Source organism: Habropoda laboriosa, unplaced genomic scaffold, assembly GCF_001263275.1.
Source record: "Habropoda laboriosa isolate 0110345459 unplaced genomic scaffold, ASM126327v1 scaffold40, whole genome shotgun sequence".
Classification (NCBI taxonomy): Eukaryota; Metazoa; Arthropoda; class Insecta; order Hymenoptera; family Apidae; genus Habropoda; species Habropoda laboriosa.
In genome coordinates this window covers 3,911,770-3,928,681 of record NW_017100231.1, presented here as the reverse complement: position 1 = coordinate 3,928,681, position 16,912 = coordinate 3,911,770, and the positions used below count along the sequence as shown (strand labels likewise).

The window sequence follows — 16,912 nt, the reverse complement described above, 5'->3', positions numbered from 1 at the left end:
AGGAACTTAGTTTATTGATAAAATTTTTATTCTACACAAATTAAGTGAATACAATATAAAGTAACACTAAAAAAGTAAAAAAGAATGCTTCACTTCATTATCTTTAATATTTAAAGAAATTTACTCTATTAATCAAATCTCTATTCCAAAATCTACCAAAAAAGAGAAATACAATACAAACGTACCAAAAACCAAAATCCATCAAAAATTTCTTAAAACCTTAGTTTATTAGTAAAATATTCATTCAACACAAATGAAGTGTCTACAATAAAGGAACTTACTCCCTTAGTCAAATCTCCATTCCAAAATCTACCAAAAAAGAAAAATACAACACAAACGTACCAAAAACCAAAATTCGTCCAAAATTTCTTAAAACCTTAGTTTATTGATAAAATATTCATTCAACACAAATGAAGTGTCTACAGTAAAGGAACTTACTCCCTTAATCAAATCTTCATTCCAAAATCTACCAAAAAATAAAAATACAACACAAACGTACCAAAAACCAAAATTCGTCCAAAATTTCTTAAAACCTTAGTTTATTGATAAAATATTCATTCAACACAAATGAAGTGTCTACAGTAAAGGAACTTACTCCCTTAATCAAATCTTCATTCCAAAATCTACCAAAAAAGAGAAATACAATGCAAACGTACCAAAAACCAAAATTCGTCCAAAATTTCTTAAAAACTTAGTTTACTGATATTTTCATTCCACACAAATTAAGTGAATACAATATAAAATAACACTAAAAAAGTAAAAAAGAATGCTTTACTTCATTATCTTTAATATTTAAAGAAACTTACTCCATTAATCAAATCTCCATTCCAAAATTTACCAAAAAAGAGAAATACAACACAAACGTACCAAAAAACAAAGTTCATCCAAAATTTCTTAAAAACTTAGTTTACTGATATTTTCATTCAACACAAATGAAGTGTCTACAATAAAGGAACTTACTCCCTTAGTCAAATCTCCATTCCAAAATCTACCAAAAAAGAAAAATACAACACAAACGTACCAAAAACCAAAATTCGTCCAAAATTTCTTAAAACCTTAGTTTATTGATAAAATATTCATTCAACACAAATGAAGTGTCTACAGTAAAGGAACTTACTCCCTTAATCAAATCTTCATTCCAAAATCTACCAAAAAAGAGAAATACAACGCAAACGTACCAAAAACCAAAATTCATCTGAAATTTGTGCCTGTCCAATTTCCCAGAAAATTCCAGCCAATAAAACTCGATAAACCGTGACTGCAATCTCGTGTATCTCAAATTCGACGCTCGATCCGGCAATCGATGCCTCGATCAATACACAGACTCATCCTCGTCCAAGGACACGATATCTCGATATCGTTCAACGTGCCACCGTTTCGTCGTTCGATTCTCTGTCTCGATAACCGGCAACGCTGTTATCGACATACGAACGAAGGTTGTGTCTGGTGTACACGAAAACATCGTTTGTAAACTCGTTGCCGTATATTTTGGTGAACGTTGCGCGCATGGACGAACGCGCGGCGGTTTCGCGCGCGACCTCGAAGAATCCAGCCGCAAGATCTGGACCACCATGAAGGATTACGACACGAGCGGTCTCTCTCTTTCTCTCTGGTTGACAACCGACCGGTACTTCTCTCTTTCTCTCTCTCTCTGGATAGCCACGAATTGCATTGAATTACACGAAACTTCGACGGGGAACGGTTTGCTCGACGAATCGAGATGTTGTCGCGTTGTTAACCAGACGGAAATTGATATTTTCTCGAGTGTTGATCGATTTAGAGGGAAGTTTATTTGAACGTTCAGATATCTTCGGACACCTTGTATATGTAGTGCGCGCGATTATTCGTGTTTCAAAGAGACCGATGTAACGCGTGCAAAGTTAGTAGTAACTTTTTTAACCCTTTCGCTACGGCGGATTTTAATGCGTAACGTGGGTGACTGAAGGGTAGGTTTTTAATCACGGCTGAAAAATTTGGTATTTCGGCCGTATCGTTTTGAAATTTGTCCCGTTAAATTAAGGTGGAAATAGTTGAAAGATAAAATTAAGGATTAAATTAGACTAGAAGTGCGCCGAAAGGCGCGAACTGTACAGTGTGAGCAGATTTTCAAAGCGCCTTAGGCGTCGATAGTAATGAAAGGGTTAACGTAATTCAACAATTTTTTGCGTCCTTTTCCAAAATTTCTTAAAAACTTAGTTTACTGATATTTTCATTCCACACAAATTAAGTGAATACAATATAAAATAACACTAAAAAAGTAAAAAAGAATGCTTTACTTCATTATCTTTAATATTTAAAGAAACTTACTCCATTAATCAAATCTCCATTCCAAAATTTACCAAAAAAGAGAAATACAACACAAACGTACCAAAAACCAAAATCCATCAAAAATTTCTTAAAACCTTAGTAGTTTACTGATATTTTCATTCAACACAAATGAAGTGTCTACAATAAAGGAACTTACTCCCTTAATCAAATCTTCATTCCAAAATCTACCAAAAAATAAAAATACAACACAAACGTACCAAAAACCAAAATTCGTCCAAAATTTCTTAAAACCTTAGTTTATTGATAAAATATTCATTCGACACAAATGAAGTGTCTACAGTAAAGGAACTTACTCCCTTAATCAAATCTCCATTCCAAAATCTACCAAAAAAGAGAAATACAACGCAAACGTACCAAAAACCAAAATTCATCTGAAATTTGTCCCTGTCCAATTTCCCAGAAAATTCCAGCCAATAAAACTCGATAAACCGTGACTGCAATCTCGTGCATCTCAAATTCGACGCTCGATCCGGCAATCGATGCCTCGATCAATACACAGACTCATCCTCGTCCAAGGACACGATATCTCGATATCGTTCAACGTGCCACCGTTTCGTCGTTCGATTCTCTGTCTCGATAACCGGCAACGCTGTTATCGACATACGAACGAAGGTTGTGTCTGGTGTACACGAAAACATCGTTTGTAAACTCGTTGCCGTATATTTTGGTGAACGTTGCGCGCATGGACGAGCGCGCGGCGGTTTCGCGCGCGACCTCGAAGAATCCAGCCGCAAGATCTGGACCACCATGAAGGATTACGACACGAGCGGTCTCTCTCTTTCTCTCTGGTTGACAACCGACCGGTACTTCTCTCTTTCTCTCTCTCTCTGGATAGCCACGAATTGCATTGAATTACACGAAACTTCGACGGGGAACGGTTTGCTCGACGAATCGAGATGTTGTCGCGTTGTTAACCAGACGGAAATTGATATTTTCTCGAGTGTTGATCGATTTAGAGGGAAGTTTATTTGAACGTTCAGATATCTTCGGACACCTTGTATATGTAGTGCGCGCGATTATTCGTGTTTCAAAGAGACCGATGTAACGCGTGCAAAGTTAGTAGTAACTTTTTTAACCCTTTCGCTACGGCGGATTTTAATGCGTAACGTGGGTGACTGAAGGGTAGGTTTTTAATCACGGCTGAAAAATTTGGTATTTCGGCCGTATCGTTTTGAAATTTGTCCCGTTAAATTAAGGTGGAAATAGTTGAAAGATAAAATTAAGGATTAAATTAGACTAGAAGTGCGCCGAAAGGCGCGAACTGTACAGTGTGAGCAGATTTTCAAAGCGCCTTAGGCGTCGATAGTAATGAAAGGGTTAACGTAATTCAACAATTTTTTGCGTCCTTTACTTTTGTACTTAAAAGAAGAAAAACGAACACGGTGTTTGGGGAAAAATCGAGGAATTTAAAGGTCCGAAATAACGACTCGCTGTTGCTTGTGGAAGTGAATTAACAGCTGGTGAAAAATTTGAAGGGAAATGCAAAATTGTCCAGAAATGAAGGTAATCCGGAAATGAAAAATTATAGAGAAACGAAGAATGATCCAAAAATGAAAAGTTACACAGTGTGACACGATTGATCGATTAAAAAAATTGAAAAGAACACGATGCGTTCTATTGTACACGCGATACAACGCTATGAATCAAAACAGCAACACAACGAAATCCCAGCGTGCATATACTCGTGCACGGTTATTACATCGACGCTCATCAGATGCGTCTAATTATATCGCGCTGACACGCCGGTCTTGCATCTTCAAAGCGGAGCGGCAAACTCCGTGGAGAGAGAGATAGGTCGGCAGCCTTTGCACATCCAACGATCCCATGTGGGTATAGTACCTCTGCCGTGTCGTTACTATTCTCGTGCTACACGCAGCTGTACTTCACGAGTACGATTCAACCGTGCACACCCACACCGCACGCACACAGAGAGAGAGAAAGAGAGACACGCACAGAGAAAGAGAGAGAGGGAGGGAGAGACAGAGAGTGAGGGAGAGACACAGTGAGTGAGGGAGAGACAGAGAGGGAGGGAGAAACAGAGAGTGAGGGAGAGACACAGTGAGTGAGGGAGAGACAGAGAGTGATGGAGAGACAGAGAGTGAGGGAGAGACAGTGAGTGAGGGAGAGACAGAGAGTGAGGGAGAGACAGTGAGTGAGGGAGAGACACAGTGAGTGAGGGAGAGACACAGAGTGAGGGTGAGACAGAGAGTGAGGGAGAGATAGAGAGTGAGGGAGAGACAGTGAGTGAGGGAGAGACACAGTGAGTGAGGGAGAGACACAGAGTGAGGGAGAGACAGTGAGTGAGGGAGAGACAGTGAGTGAGGGAGAGACAGAGTGAGGGAGAGACACAGTGAGTGAGGGAGAGACAGAGAGAGAGAGAGGGAGAGACACACACAAAGAGGGAGAGAGGGAGAGATACACACATATACGCTGTCTCTCCCCGCTCTTTAAGCAAGAGAGCTGCGTGGAGACGACCGTTTTGAAATGCAGCGTGTGGCGGTCAGCTCTGCTCTCCTGTTTGCGTTCAATCGAGGGGGAATTTAATGCTGGAGGGTGAGCGAGACGGGGGCTGCGCCGCGCACCGAGGAGAAAAATAACCGGCGGTGTTTCGCTGTTTCAACTGAATTATTTCGAGTGTGTCCACGCCCGTCCCTCCAATTACCGCTTCTCGCGGAAAGGTAAATGAACGCCGGCCGACATTGAAAACATGGCTAGTCGTGTGTCTGTTCTTAACCCTTTCGGAATTTTCTTCTTTTGGTTTCTTTCTTTGGCAGGAATTTCTTGTTTATCTGACGATCGTCGCTTCTCTGATGAATGGCAAATTTAGATTAAGTGAGATGTGATTCTTGGCATAAAGGGGTTGAATGTTCTGTTTTCTTGAAATTATACGTAGATGAATGAGGAGGTTCGTGGTTGGTTCGTGGGGATTGAGATTTAGTGGATCGTTAGGGCTTCCTGGTGGTAAGATTGTTTCGGGCTATGGAGATTTTTCTTGGGGAGTGACAGCAGGAAGTTTATGGAGGTTTAATAAGCTTTTACTGGAATAAGGGTATTCGTGGTTTTTTCAATGTACGTGGTTTCTCGTTAATTCGGTGGAGAGTTTACAGAAAGATTGGGAGGAATCTTTATTTTCTGGGTGAAAGATCCCTCGAGTTTATTAAGAAAATCAGTGTATTTTCAAAAAAGATTGACTCTTATTGCGTAAATTTGGATCCATTTTGTCTGGACTAGTTCCAAACTTTACTTGTTTTACTTTATAAATTTGTAATAATGAAATCTATTATTACAATCTTTATTTAGAATGTTCGAAGAAGCTGCATGAATTTTTTCAAAGACTTTTCAATGACTCCCATATATAGTCTCCCTCGATTCTTAATTTACGAGGCAAAAACGTAAACTTGCGTCCATTTTGTCTGCGCTAGTTCTAAACTTTATTTGTTTTACTTTATAAATTTGTAATAATGAAATCTATTATTACAATCTTTATTTAGAATGTTCGAAGAAGCTGCATGAATTTTTTCAGATTTTTTCAAAGACTTTTCAATGACTCCAATATATAGTCTCCCTCGATTCTTAATTTACGAGGCAAAAACGTAAACTTGCGTCCATTTTGTCTGCGCTAGTTCTAAACTTTATTTGTTTTACTTTATAAATTTGTAATAATGAAATCTATTATTACAATCTTTATTTAGAATGTTCGAAGAAGCTGCATGAATTTTTTCACTTAATTTAGGAAGTAAAAACGTAGACTTGGGTCCATTTTGTCTGCGCTAGTTCTAAACTTTACTTCTTTTACTTTACAAATTTGCAATAACGACATATTTTTCAAATCTATTACTACAATCCTTATTTAGAACGTTCCAAGAACCTACATGAATTTTTTCATATTTCTTAAAAGTTTCATTACAGTCTCCCTCGATTCTTAACTTACGAGGACGAATTTCTCTCCAGTGGAATCTCTGTTCCACATCGTTCTCTCGATAATACCTACAAAAAGGAGAAAACCATTTCTTGAGGTGAGAAATTAGATTTGAGAATCTAAAACACAATCGAAAAACGTGTCTACATACTCTAATACACACTTTTCTGACTCCACCGATATCTCGCACAATCTGTACACAGCATTATACCAAACACCACGTTAATACAAACTGACAAGTCCATACCTGGCGTTCAACTCTGCAACGCTCGTTACTAAAAGGGTTAACGAGCATCAGCCGGCACGTGAAACCCGGCGAACTCTCCAAATAAACCCGGCAATTCCGAATAAGACGTCGTTGGAACAATCAACGTCTATCCCACACAATCTCTCCGGTTCAAGTGCCCACTTTCGATCATCTACCGTTTAACACGTGTCAGCCTTTCGGTGAATCACCGAAAGAATATTAAATCGTGGATAAAACCGGGTAAAGTAATCAACCTACGCCTGATGAATATACTCGAGAATGTGTCTGCGTGTTTGTTGAGAAATCGCCGAATTTTGCATTAAGCGATTATCGTGGAAACAAGTACGAAAAGGACGACCCACACCCTGCGTCTGCGCCAGTTGCAGCGGGTCTGACTCAACCGGAAGTCGACCGGGCACCCCTCTTCCTTCGTGCCACTTCTTCTCCCTGCATCGTGGCTACCTGAAGCCGCATTACGCATAAACGGCCTCCTATGTGTGTATATTCTCGTTTGTAGGTGTTAGGGCACTGAATGTGAAGCAAATTTAGACAGTCGTTTATTAGGTGGATTAATTAAATTGGTGGGGTTTTTTTTCACAAAGTTTGGTGATTGTGGGTATGAAAATTTGAATATTGTTTCAGTGTTCGAAATGATATTCTTTGTATTAGATCATTTTTTCCCTTTGTCGAGCGACTGAAAAATAGAATTTGCTTCTGTGAAAAATAGGGCGGTTTTGTGTGGATGAGGTTGTGGAGACTTTATGGAAATGGGAGAGAATTAATTTGTGTACCTAATAGATCATTACAGTTATTTAGATTTTTTCATCGTTGAATTTTGGTGACATTTCTTAAGTACTGAAGTTTTTTCTCTTTCATTATTTTAGAATTGAGCAACTTTTTTAGATTCTGTCTGGTTTCCCGAATTTGCTTCCGTTTCTGAAGTACTGAAGTTTCTTTCTTATAATTTACACGCTTTTTATGGATCTGTTTTGTTCCATTATATTGGAATTGAGCAAATTTTTTTAATTTCTTTTGTTCCCCGAATTCGGTTCCATTTTCTAAGCACTGAAGTGTCTTTTTCTTATCTTTTTATGTCTGCTTGGTGCTCGAATAATTCTAGAACTCTCATACCCCGAATTTGGTTCCATTTTTTATAGTAACGAAAGCCTTTTCTCACATTTCACGCTTTATTCCGTGTTATTTTGGAATTGAATAACTTTTCAATTTTTTCTATTTCCCAAATTTGGTTGTTCTTATTTTTTAACGCTTTCACGTTAAACTAGCGTCGTGAAACTTCGTTAACGAAGAACGATTCCAAAGTAAATGTGGAAAAATGATTCCAATAAAACTATTCACAGCTGCGATTACTACATCACATTGTGTCATCAATTTTTCTCTTCCCTTACGAGATATTAATCTGCTCGAGCAGAATCTGTGAAGATATTGATTATCGAGAATTTTGAACGTTTGAAGTTTGGTAAGAAGGTTTGGTCGAGGGATTTGAGGGGCTTTGACAAGGTTAGGCGAATTCTGTTGCTAGGTGGATGAGTATTGGGGGTTGAGCATGCTGCTAGGGGAGCCTCAAAGGAGATGCAGTTTTTGATATTGGAAACATCATCTGGATCAAAGTAACCCATTAGCAAATTTATCAAAGTTAATTCTCTCTCATCGACCTACATTTTTCTCTGAAATTTTTGAACTACGTAATTTAAATAATTTGACCATATCAACATTCTCACGAATTTCCAAAAAGTGAAGCTACAATTATCTACATTTTTGCAATAGGTCACCAAAAAATATGAAATAAGTTTTCCTTGAAATTTCTCAACTGTGGTAAAACATTTTCCTAAAATAATTTGGTGCAATTAACATTCTCTCGAAAATTATCTTCATTTTTTTTGATAAATTGTCAAAAAAGAAATCACGTTAGACCATTATCTTTCCTTGAGATTTCTCAACTGTGGTAAAACATTTTCCCAAAATAATTTGGCGAAAATTATCTTCACTTTATCGATAGATTGCAGAAAAGAAATCACGTTAAACCATAATCTACCATTTCTTTCATCTTCCGCATAATTCGTACCGTAATTATTCCAAGTAACATTGAACAAAAACACTCTCATCCACTATGCCATGCAGAAGTGACAACTTTTTTTTCCAACGACAACAATTTCAATGCACAGCTGGAGTGCATCTTCTATTTCTCACGAATTGAAAAGACTGGAAGATTGTACGGTGTCATGCAAGAAATTCTCTCGCGTTGAAGAATATTGAACGTGTAACGCTGTTTTTCTTTTCTTTCGATCATTTTCTCGCTCGTTCCGTTTTCCCGCGCTCGGGGAGAAACTGCGTGTGTGGGGTCGAACGGTGATGAAATAAAAGCAGCTGTACCTCGACTTGTTCTATGGTAACTGGTTATTGCAGTAATGCATCGCGTTCGAATTAATGCATCGATCGAACAATGCCAAGGACGACATCGTCAGGATATTCTGAAAAAGGCTCGAGCTCCGCGCTGTTAAAGAGGTCAGGCGAACGTTAAAATCGAAGGGTAGCGTATCAAGGATAGTGGAGGAAATGCGGGTCACGGTGTGTACTCTTTGTGCAATTGTCGAGAGGATTTTTTGGTTCAGAATTTTGGAAAAAATCGAATTTTTCAAGTTTTTCTTGGTTACGAAATAAATGATTAAAGTTGTTTGAAAATTCTCGAGAAATTTAACGAAACGATATTTCGTTAGCGATTTTATGGTTAGCGACATAAACTTGTCTTCTTTTCTTTTAATTTTCGGAAGGGAAAAAGTCGGAGAAATTTTATTTAGCAAATGTAGAATTAAAATCCTTTGAAGATACGAAAGGTATTTTATCAGCGAACTTATGGTTAGTGGAACAAATTTGTCTTCTTTTCTTTTGATTTTCGGAAGGGAAAAAGTCGGAGAAATTTTATTTAGCAAATGTAGGACTAAAATCCTTTGAAAATACGAAAGAAATTTAATGAAATTCGTTAGCGACATAAGTTTGTCTTCTTTTAATTTTCGAAGAGGAAAAGGTTGGAGAAATTTTATTTAGCAAGTGTAGGACTAAAATCCTTCGAAAATGCAAAAGAAACTTAATGAAACGATATTTTGTTAGCGACCATATGGTTAGTGACATAAATTTGTCTTCTTTTCCTTTAATTTTCGAAGAGGAAAAATTGGAGAAACTTTACTCGGTAAATAAGCGATTAAAATCCTTTGAAAATGCAAAACAAACTTGACAAAAAGATATTCTTTTTATTCTAATTCTGATACGTCGGCAACATTTCTCCCAGATATTCGAAAGAGTGGAAATGTTTCAGTGATACGACGAATTTTAACGAGGTTTTTTGTTGCACAAGCAGCTATTAAAGATAACGTGGAATAATCGAAGGCCACGCAGATGTACGTTGAATTGGTAACACGTTTGCACAAGCTGTTACTCTAAGTCATCCCACGTCCACCGATATTATCGAAGCAGTTTTTTAAACACGTTTCAAATGAAACCGCAGTCATCGGGTATTTAAATTTCGCCAATTATAACGGAGCTGATAAATTAATCGCCAGTTACAGACACTTTGCATATAACTTCCGTTTAAATATCGCTTCCATTGAATTATTAACAATTAACAGTAATAAATTATTACTCACGTTCTTTAATAGAATTTTTGCTGTAATAATTTCTGCACTGAAATTTCTCAAGCTAGAAAAGAATTCATTTCGAAGCAAAACACAGCTGATTTCCTCGAAGTAGTAGACTAAATATTGCTTATGTTGAGTAATTAATAATTAATAAATTACTTACGTTCTTCAATAGAACTTTTGCTGTAATAATTTCTGCATGGAAATTTCTCAAGCGAGAAAAGGACTCACTTTAAAGCAAAAGGGGCGAGGAAAAGCGTGTACCATAATAGAGCGGATTTGGCTTATCTGCATCTGTATTATTATTCCACGATGAGAAAAGCTGTAAAGTGGACGAGAAGAATAGGACTGTTTCTTTCAACGGAGACGACCCAGATTGCTAACGGTGGGTCAAAAATGACTAATTCCTCGATACAGTTATTATTGCCGAGATTTCCAGGGATAAGCTGTGTTCTTGCTGTAGAAATGTTCTTTTCGCAGTGTGATAGCGAGCCGTGAAAGCCTCGAATCTCTAATCTTTGAAAAGAAAGGAAATTATCGTGGTTTGAATATTGATCTAGCAAATGAAGAATTAAATCGTTTTAACGGATTGAATATTGTAGTGTTCGTGCTCGGGTCATTAATGACCCAGATTGTGAATGGAGGGTAAAAAATGAATAATCCCTATGAAATTTCCAGGGATACACTGTGTCCTCGTGGTAGAAGTGTTCCTTTATGGAAGCCACAAATCTACAATTTCTCCATTTTTATATTTGAATATTTCTAATTTATTTGCAATTATTTACTTTGTTAACCCCAAGAATGGTGTCAAATCTCCGGGTACCGTTTCGGTCAGTGGACAACCGGTCACAGCGACTGATATGCGAATATCGCGCCGTCGGTGGTTCTCTCCGAGAGTGCGCCGCAGTCAAAAGGTTCAGGGAATCGAAAGTAGGTCTAATAAACTAATACTTGCTTCACGCAAGCAAAGTTTCAGGTTTCGAAAATACCGCGTCCACGCTCTTCTGGTACAGACTGTGCTCTACGTCCTCCTTTCTTGCAAACTTGAAAAACAAAATTTCTCGTAAGTGGAAAGGAAGATCTAACACGGGACAAAAAGTGGCACGTCTTTCCAGCGCAAGTGGTTAAACAAACTCCGCGAACTCTTCTTCCAGCCGTCCTATCCCCGTCTCCACCTCTTCGTAGATTTCGTAAAACAAGTCTCCGAAGAGAGAAACGTGTACCTGCTGGACGGGAGCGAAACAAATTCATAAATCGCAATATCCTTACAACAAAGCTGTGACCTGGAGATATAACAAAACAAAAGAAACATCCACAAATCAAACAAAACAAAAATCCGTAAACATATCGAATATATATAAATTAACATAAGAGAAATATATTACCAAGTGATATACTCACAGATTGTGCTGTGCACGATCCAAAACAAATGAACAAAAATGTCTAAAAAGAAGTAGAAATGGGTTCGCCTCCACGTGGCGGGGACGGAAACGAGGGCAAAGAACCCTACGGCTAAGTAACCCACGAAAAACGAACGACACAAAATTCGTAAAAACACCTATCTGTATTGGGAAACGGATAGGCAAAAGATTATGATCGAAGCAGTAATGAGCTCAAAGCTCGCGAACTGCAACATCATTGAGAAACACATAAGACATAGACATAGACGTCCTATCCCCGTCCTTTTCAAAACAGAACTTCGATCCTACCATAAAGTAGTCGAACTGAAAGCTCGATGACAAAGCGAAAGTACCTCCGTATATTTCATTCGGTAGTAAAATTCACACGAGGATCCGCGGTCTAATTACCAGTGGCTTTCCGTTCCGTTCACTCCCTTAAGTGGAGCCGCGTTATTGGTCCCCGGTAATGTCAAACATAAATTAGATCGACGACGGGGTTCCGGGTGACCGAGTTGTTGTTCGTCGTCGTCGCGGTTCGCACTTAAATACGCTCACGCCCGTGATCTTTCGCAAGATCGGAGCCGAGGGTTAGGCATCCTACGAGAACACAGCCGGCGTTATCACGAGCCTCGCTTTAGTTCGCCATTGTGTCTCCAGGCCATATGCGAACGATATTCGCCAACCAGATCCCTCCCCCCTGTCCCCTGCTGCAACGCTGTCTTACCTGTGTACAGTGTACACGTGTCTCTCTGTGTGTGTGTGCTTGCGTGTACACGTGTACAGGGTGATTCAGAAGGATCGTGAGAAATTTTCATCGATCCTCGCTGGAGATTGTCTTCGATCTTCTGGCGTGACTGTGGAAAAAGTTGTGGCGGGAGTTGGATTAGGTGGAAATTATTCGTTTATTTGGGAATGTTTGTGTGGTCGAGTTTGAAGTAATCTGTGCTGAAGGTTTTTCTAATCTCTGGGGAGATCATTTTCAATTTTCTACTGGTCTGTGGAAAAAGTTACGAGACGAATTAAATTAAATGGAAATTACACTTATGCTGAAGGTTTTTCTAATCTTCGTAGCTGGAGCTTGATTTCTGAATTGTAGCTCATTTAGGCAAGTTTGTTTTATCGCCTCGATTGAGTGAAAAAGGAGGGCGAAGTAGTGGAAGTTTCAGTCTGAGAAGCAGGAAAGAGTTTCACGGTGCTTGGTAGGAAGTGGCAATTAACCCTGGATTAGTCTGGGCTCTGACAAACTCGAGGCCATAATTTTCGTACCGAATCAACGAGGCTTAATTTGTTGCAATTTGTCAACTTTATCGTTCTTTGAAAATAAAAATTCTAAACTTCCAAAGTATCGGGGAAATATAAGTGGAACACGGGACACCAGTTGTTTGGAACTGAATGGCGAATGTGGTATCAATACACTGATACCTCTTTTCATCAGGGAAGGCGAGCGTTAACGTGTCTGAATCTCCGTTACCTCTAAATGGATTGGACACGGAGGTCCTGTTGATCTATGAGGGATATTCGAAACAGAAATAAATGCTTCGTAAATAATATCGTGCTTGGGATTCATTGATTCATACTTGAGGAGCAGATTTCCAGAATCTTCTCTTTCCTTTACAATGTATGAGACTGCGACGACAATAAGATTCTCGACTATAGTAACAACACAAGAATCAGATTTTGTATAATTTTGTTCTCAGAAAAATTTGTCGAAATTTATCTCATTCCTTTTGAATCACCCTATATGTTTTATGTACACTTTTAATGGATGCGATATTACTTCATTGACACGATGGCAATAAAAGTTCTTATCTATAGTAACTACGCAAGTATCTCTTCACATTTCTTCCTCAGAATAATTTGTCACGCTCCTTTTGAATCACCCTGTATGACTCATTCACAGGACACATTGATAATATCTGACTTCATTATCATAATGGCAGTAAAATTCTCAATTAACATATTTCCTTTAGAATCAACTCCAGAATAATTTGTCACACTCCTTTTGAATCACCCTGTATGTCTCGTACAATAAAATCTCAGCTATATTACTTCACTATCGTGATGACAATAAAATTCTCAATGAGCACATTTCCTCAGAATGAACTACAGAATAATTTGTCACACTCCTTTTGAATCACCCTGTATACCTCATGCAAAGGACCACCTTTAATATCTAAGATATGACTCCACTGTCACGACAACAATAAAATTCTCAACCAACATTTTTCCTTCCGAATCAACTCCAGAGTAATTTGTCACGCTCCTTTTGAATCACCCTATACGTCTTATACAAAGGACCACTTTTAATATCTAAGATATGACTTCACTATCATGATGGCAGTAAAATTCTCAATTAGGACATTTCCTCAGAATCAACTACGAATTAATTTGTCACACTCCTTTTGAATCACCCTGTATGTCTCGTACAATAAAATCTCAGCTATATTACTTCACTATCATGATGACAATAAAATTCTCAACCAACATTTTTCCTTCCGAATCAACTTCAGAGTAATTTGTCACGCTCCTTTTGAATCACCCTGTATACCTCATGCAAAGGACCACCTTTAATATCTAAGATATGACTCCACTGTCACGACAACAATAAAATTCTCAACCAACATTTTTCCTTCCGAATCAACTTCAGAGTAATTTGTCACGCTCCTTTTGAATCACCCTATACGTCTCATACAAAGGACCACTTTTAATATCTAAGATATGACTTCACTATCATGATGGCAGTAAAATTCTCAATTAGCACATTTCCTCAGAATCAACTCCAGAATAATTTGTCACACTCCTTTTGAATCACCCTGTATACCTCACGCAAAAGACCACCTTTAATATCTAAGACACGACTCCACTGTCGCGACAGCAATAAAATTCTCAATTAGCAATTTTTCCTTCCGAATCAACTCCAGAATAATTTGCCACACTCTTCTTGAATCACCCTGTACATTTAATACACAGAGCACACTTAAAACACCCGAGATATCACTTCACTATCACGACAACAATAATATTCTCAGTTAACATTTTTCCTCCCGAATCAACTTCAGAACAATTTGCCACACTCTTCTTGAACCACCCTGTACGTCTCATACACAGAACACACGTGTGTGTCCTACAGAGCCAACGTGTGATGGACTTTACTCCATAAGCCTGCCCGTTAAAACTTTTTTTCTCCGTTCTGCCCCGGGTGCAACCCTATTGTTACCGGGTCGAGTCACGAGCCACGCCGCTGGTTCTCATTACCATCCGTATCTACCAGGCTTTATCGCTCCGTCAGCCCAACCTAGTTCCTATTTCCCATCGTATCCCGCCTATATCTATATACGTGGCACGGATCGTGTCGCGGCTTTTCCTTAGATTCTCGCCCGTCGAGATCTGTCCGCGAGCGTGGGAGAACGATGAGAGCCCGTGTCGTACATTTCTCTGCACCAGTTTCCGATCGAAAGAACACCCGAACTTCGTCGTACGCCAGTTCGACGTTCGACGAATCGAGGGAGAGACTTGTTTCGAGGATTCCCTCGATTGCCGAGGAAGATTTGGAAAATAAATCTAGAGAAGGTATCTGAAAAGTTACTGTACGAGGGATCAACGAGTGGAGAGGGATAATTGTCGCGTGACAGAATGCATTTGTCATTTGAGAATTGATTGCGGGAATTTTTTAAATTTTATTTTTCAAATCATGGTGCAAGTTCGTAAAGGATAAAATTAGTATTAAATTTCAAAACGCCAATAAACGAAAGGATCAAGAATCCTTTTTTTTTTTTTCATACAGAATACAGAAAAATTGCAAAAACGAGAATAAAAAGTATTTCCAAAAAAAAAATGACAATCGATCAGTTTTTAGTGAATCAATTTTTCCCGGAAAGAATCTTCACCTTGATCCTGTTTTGCACTCGGTGAAACGAAATTGAAATGATTTCGTGCAGTCACGCACGGATTGGCCTAGCGTGAGAGTGTCTCTCAGAGAGATCATTTCTCGCTTGAGCGAGCATGCCTGCGCGCAGAGTTTCTAACTGTTGAGAAGTTTTTCGTGGACATCGAGGAAGAGGTGTAGGTATACACTGGAAGAAATCGATTCGAAGAGGAGATCGGAGTACTGTGCTATATGTAGCGGTTCTTCAGATAAATCTAAGGCGATCCCTCGAATCGTTTCTCAGTGTCTCCTGATGGCCGTGTCATCTCGAGGATCTCTGGCTGCCTTTGATGGGCCGCGATAGCGAGCTAACGTTGCTGGTTAAAGGGTTAATTTGCCTGCTCTCTTTCTTCTTCCTGTCTGTGTACTTTCTTTTTCTTCATTTTTAAGGATCATTTAGACTGTAGATTATTATTGACAACGTTTTTTTCGAACAATATAGAAAGAATCGAGATGAATATGGAAAAACTAATTTTTCGGTGTATTTTTTTCTTATTTTTCAGTGATCATTTGGAGTCTTGATTGTTAGTGTTTATTGACGCTGATAAAATTTCGATTTTTAGTTACGGTTCTTTAGGACAATATAAAATGAATCAAGGTGAATTTTAATTTAGAAAAACTAATTTTCCTATTCTCCTTCTTCTGTCACTGTATTTTTAAAAAATTTTTTAATGATCATTTGGAGTCTCGATTATTAGTGTTTATTGACGCTGGTAAAATTTCGACTTTTAGTAACGATTCTTTATGACAATATAAGAAGAATTAAGATAAATTTCATTTTAAAAAATTGAACAATAATTTTGAAACATTCGTAGCAAAAATTTACGTCTTTTTGTAAAATTTGTGTAAATAAGTAGACAATTTACTCTTTACTGAAAATTAACGAAATCTTTGTTGGCACCATTTCTTCTTTAATGAGTTACAAAATTGTACCGACTATTTTCACACACAGTGTGTATAATAGTATAATTTAAACTATATTTCGAAGCAAATTTTCTAAGCTGCCCTGTCCCCACTCACACACGAGACACACCAGAGAAAAGAATGTAAAAAGAGTATAATGAAATTTCCGTGAACACGAGGCGCGTTTCGTGAGAACCTGTACGCTGGCAGTTTCGCGACAAAAGCGAAATTCACCCCTGCATTACTCGCGAAGGATTCGACTATGGACGAAGGGACGAAAGAAAGGGTTGCTCCATTGTTTCCAACAATGACGCCACTTTGTCGATGCTCTCGACTGTTTTCCAGTGACCGTTTACGCAATACGCCAAGTCGACGAGAAGATTAATACTGACTTAAACGAGGTATGAAAATCGTGCCAATGGAAGACGCCACCCTTGTGTTTCAGACTCTGAAATCGTTACCGGAGACAACTTCTTCGATGCACTGGACAATGGAGTGGTGGTCTGTCGACTGGCTAGGGTCATCCAGGAAAAGGCGAGG

The 16,912-nt window shown here is 38.6% G+C and overlaps 1 protein-coding gene across 1 annotated transcript in view; it reads left to right on the top strand.

Moving 5' to 3' along the window:
- Positions 1–16,912, top strand: part of LOC108571580 (growth arrest-specific protein 2-like) — a 63,682-nt gene that overhangs the window by 34,816 nt on the left and 11,954 nt on the right. The window contains exon 3 of the mRNA XM_017933653.1: positions 16,818–16,912. Coding sequence (XP_017789142.1) covers positions 16,818–16,912 — 95 coding nt within the window. The remainder of the gene's footprint in view (positions 1–16,817) is intronic.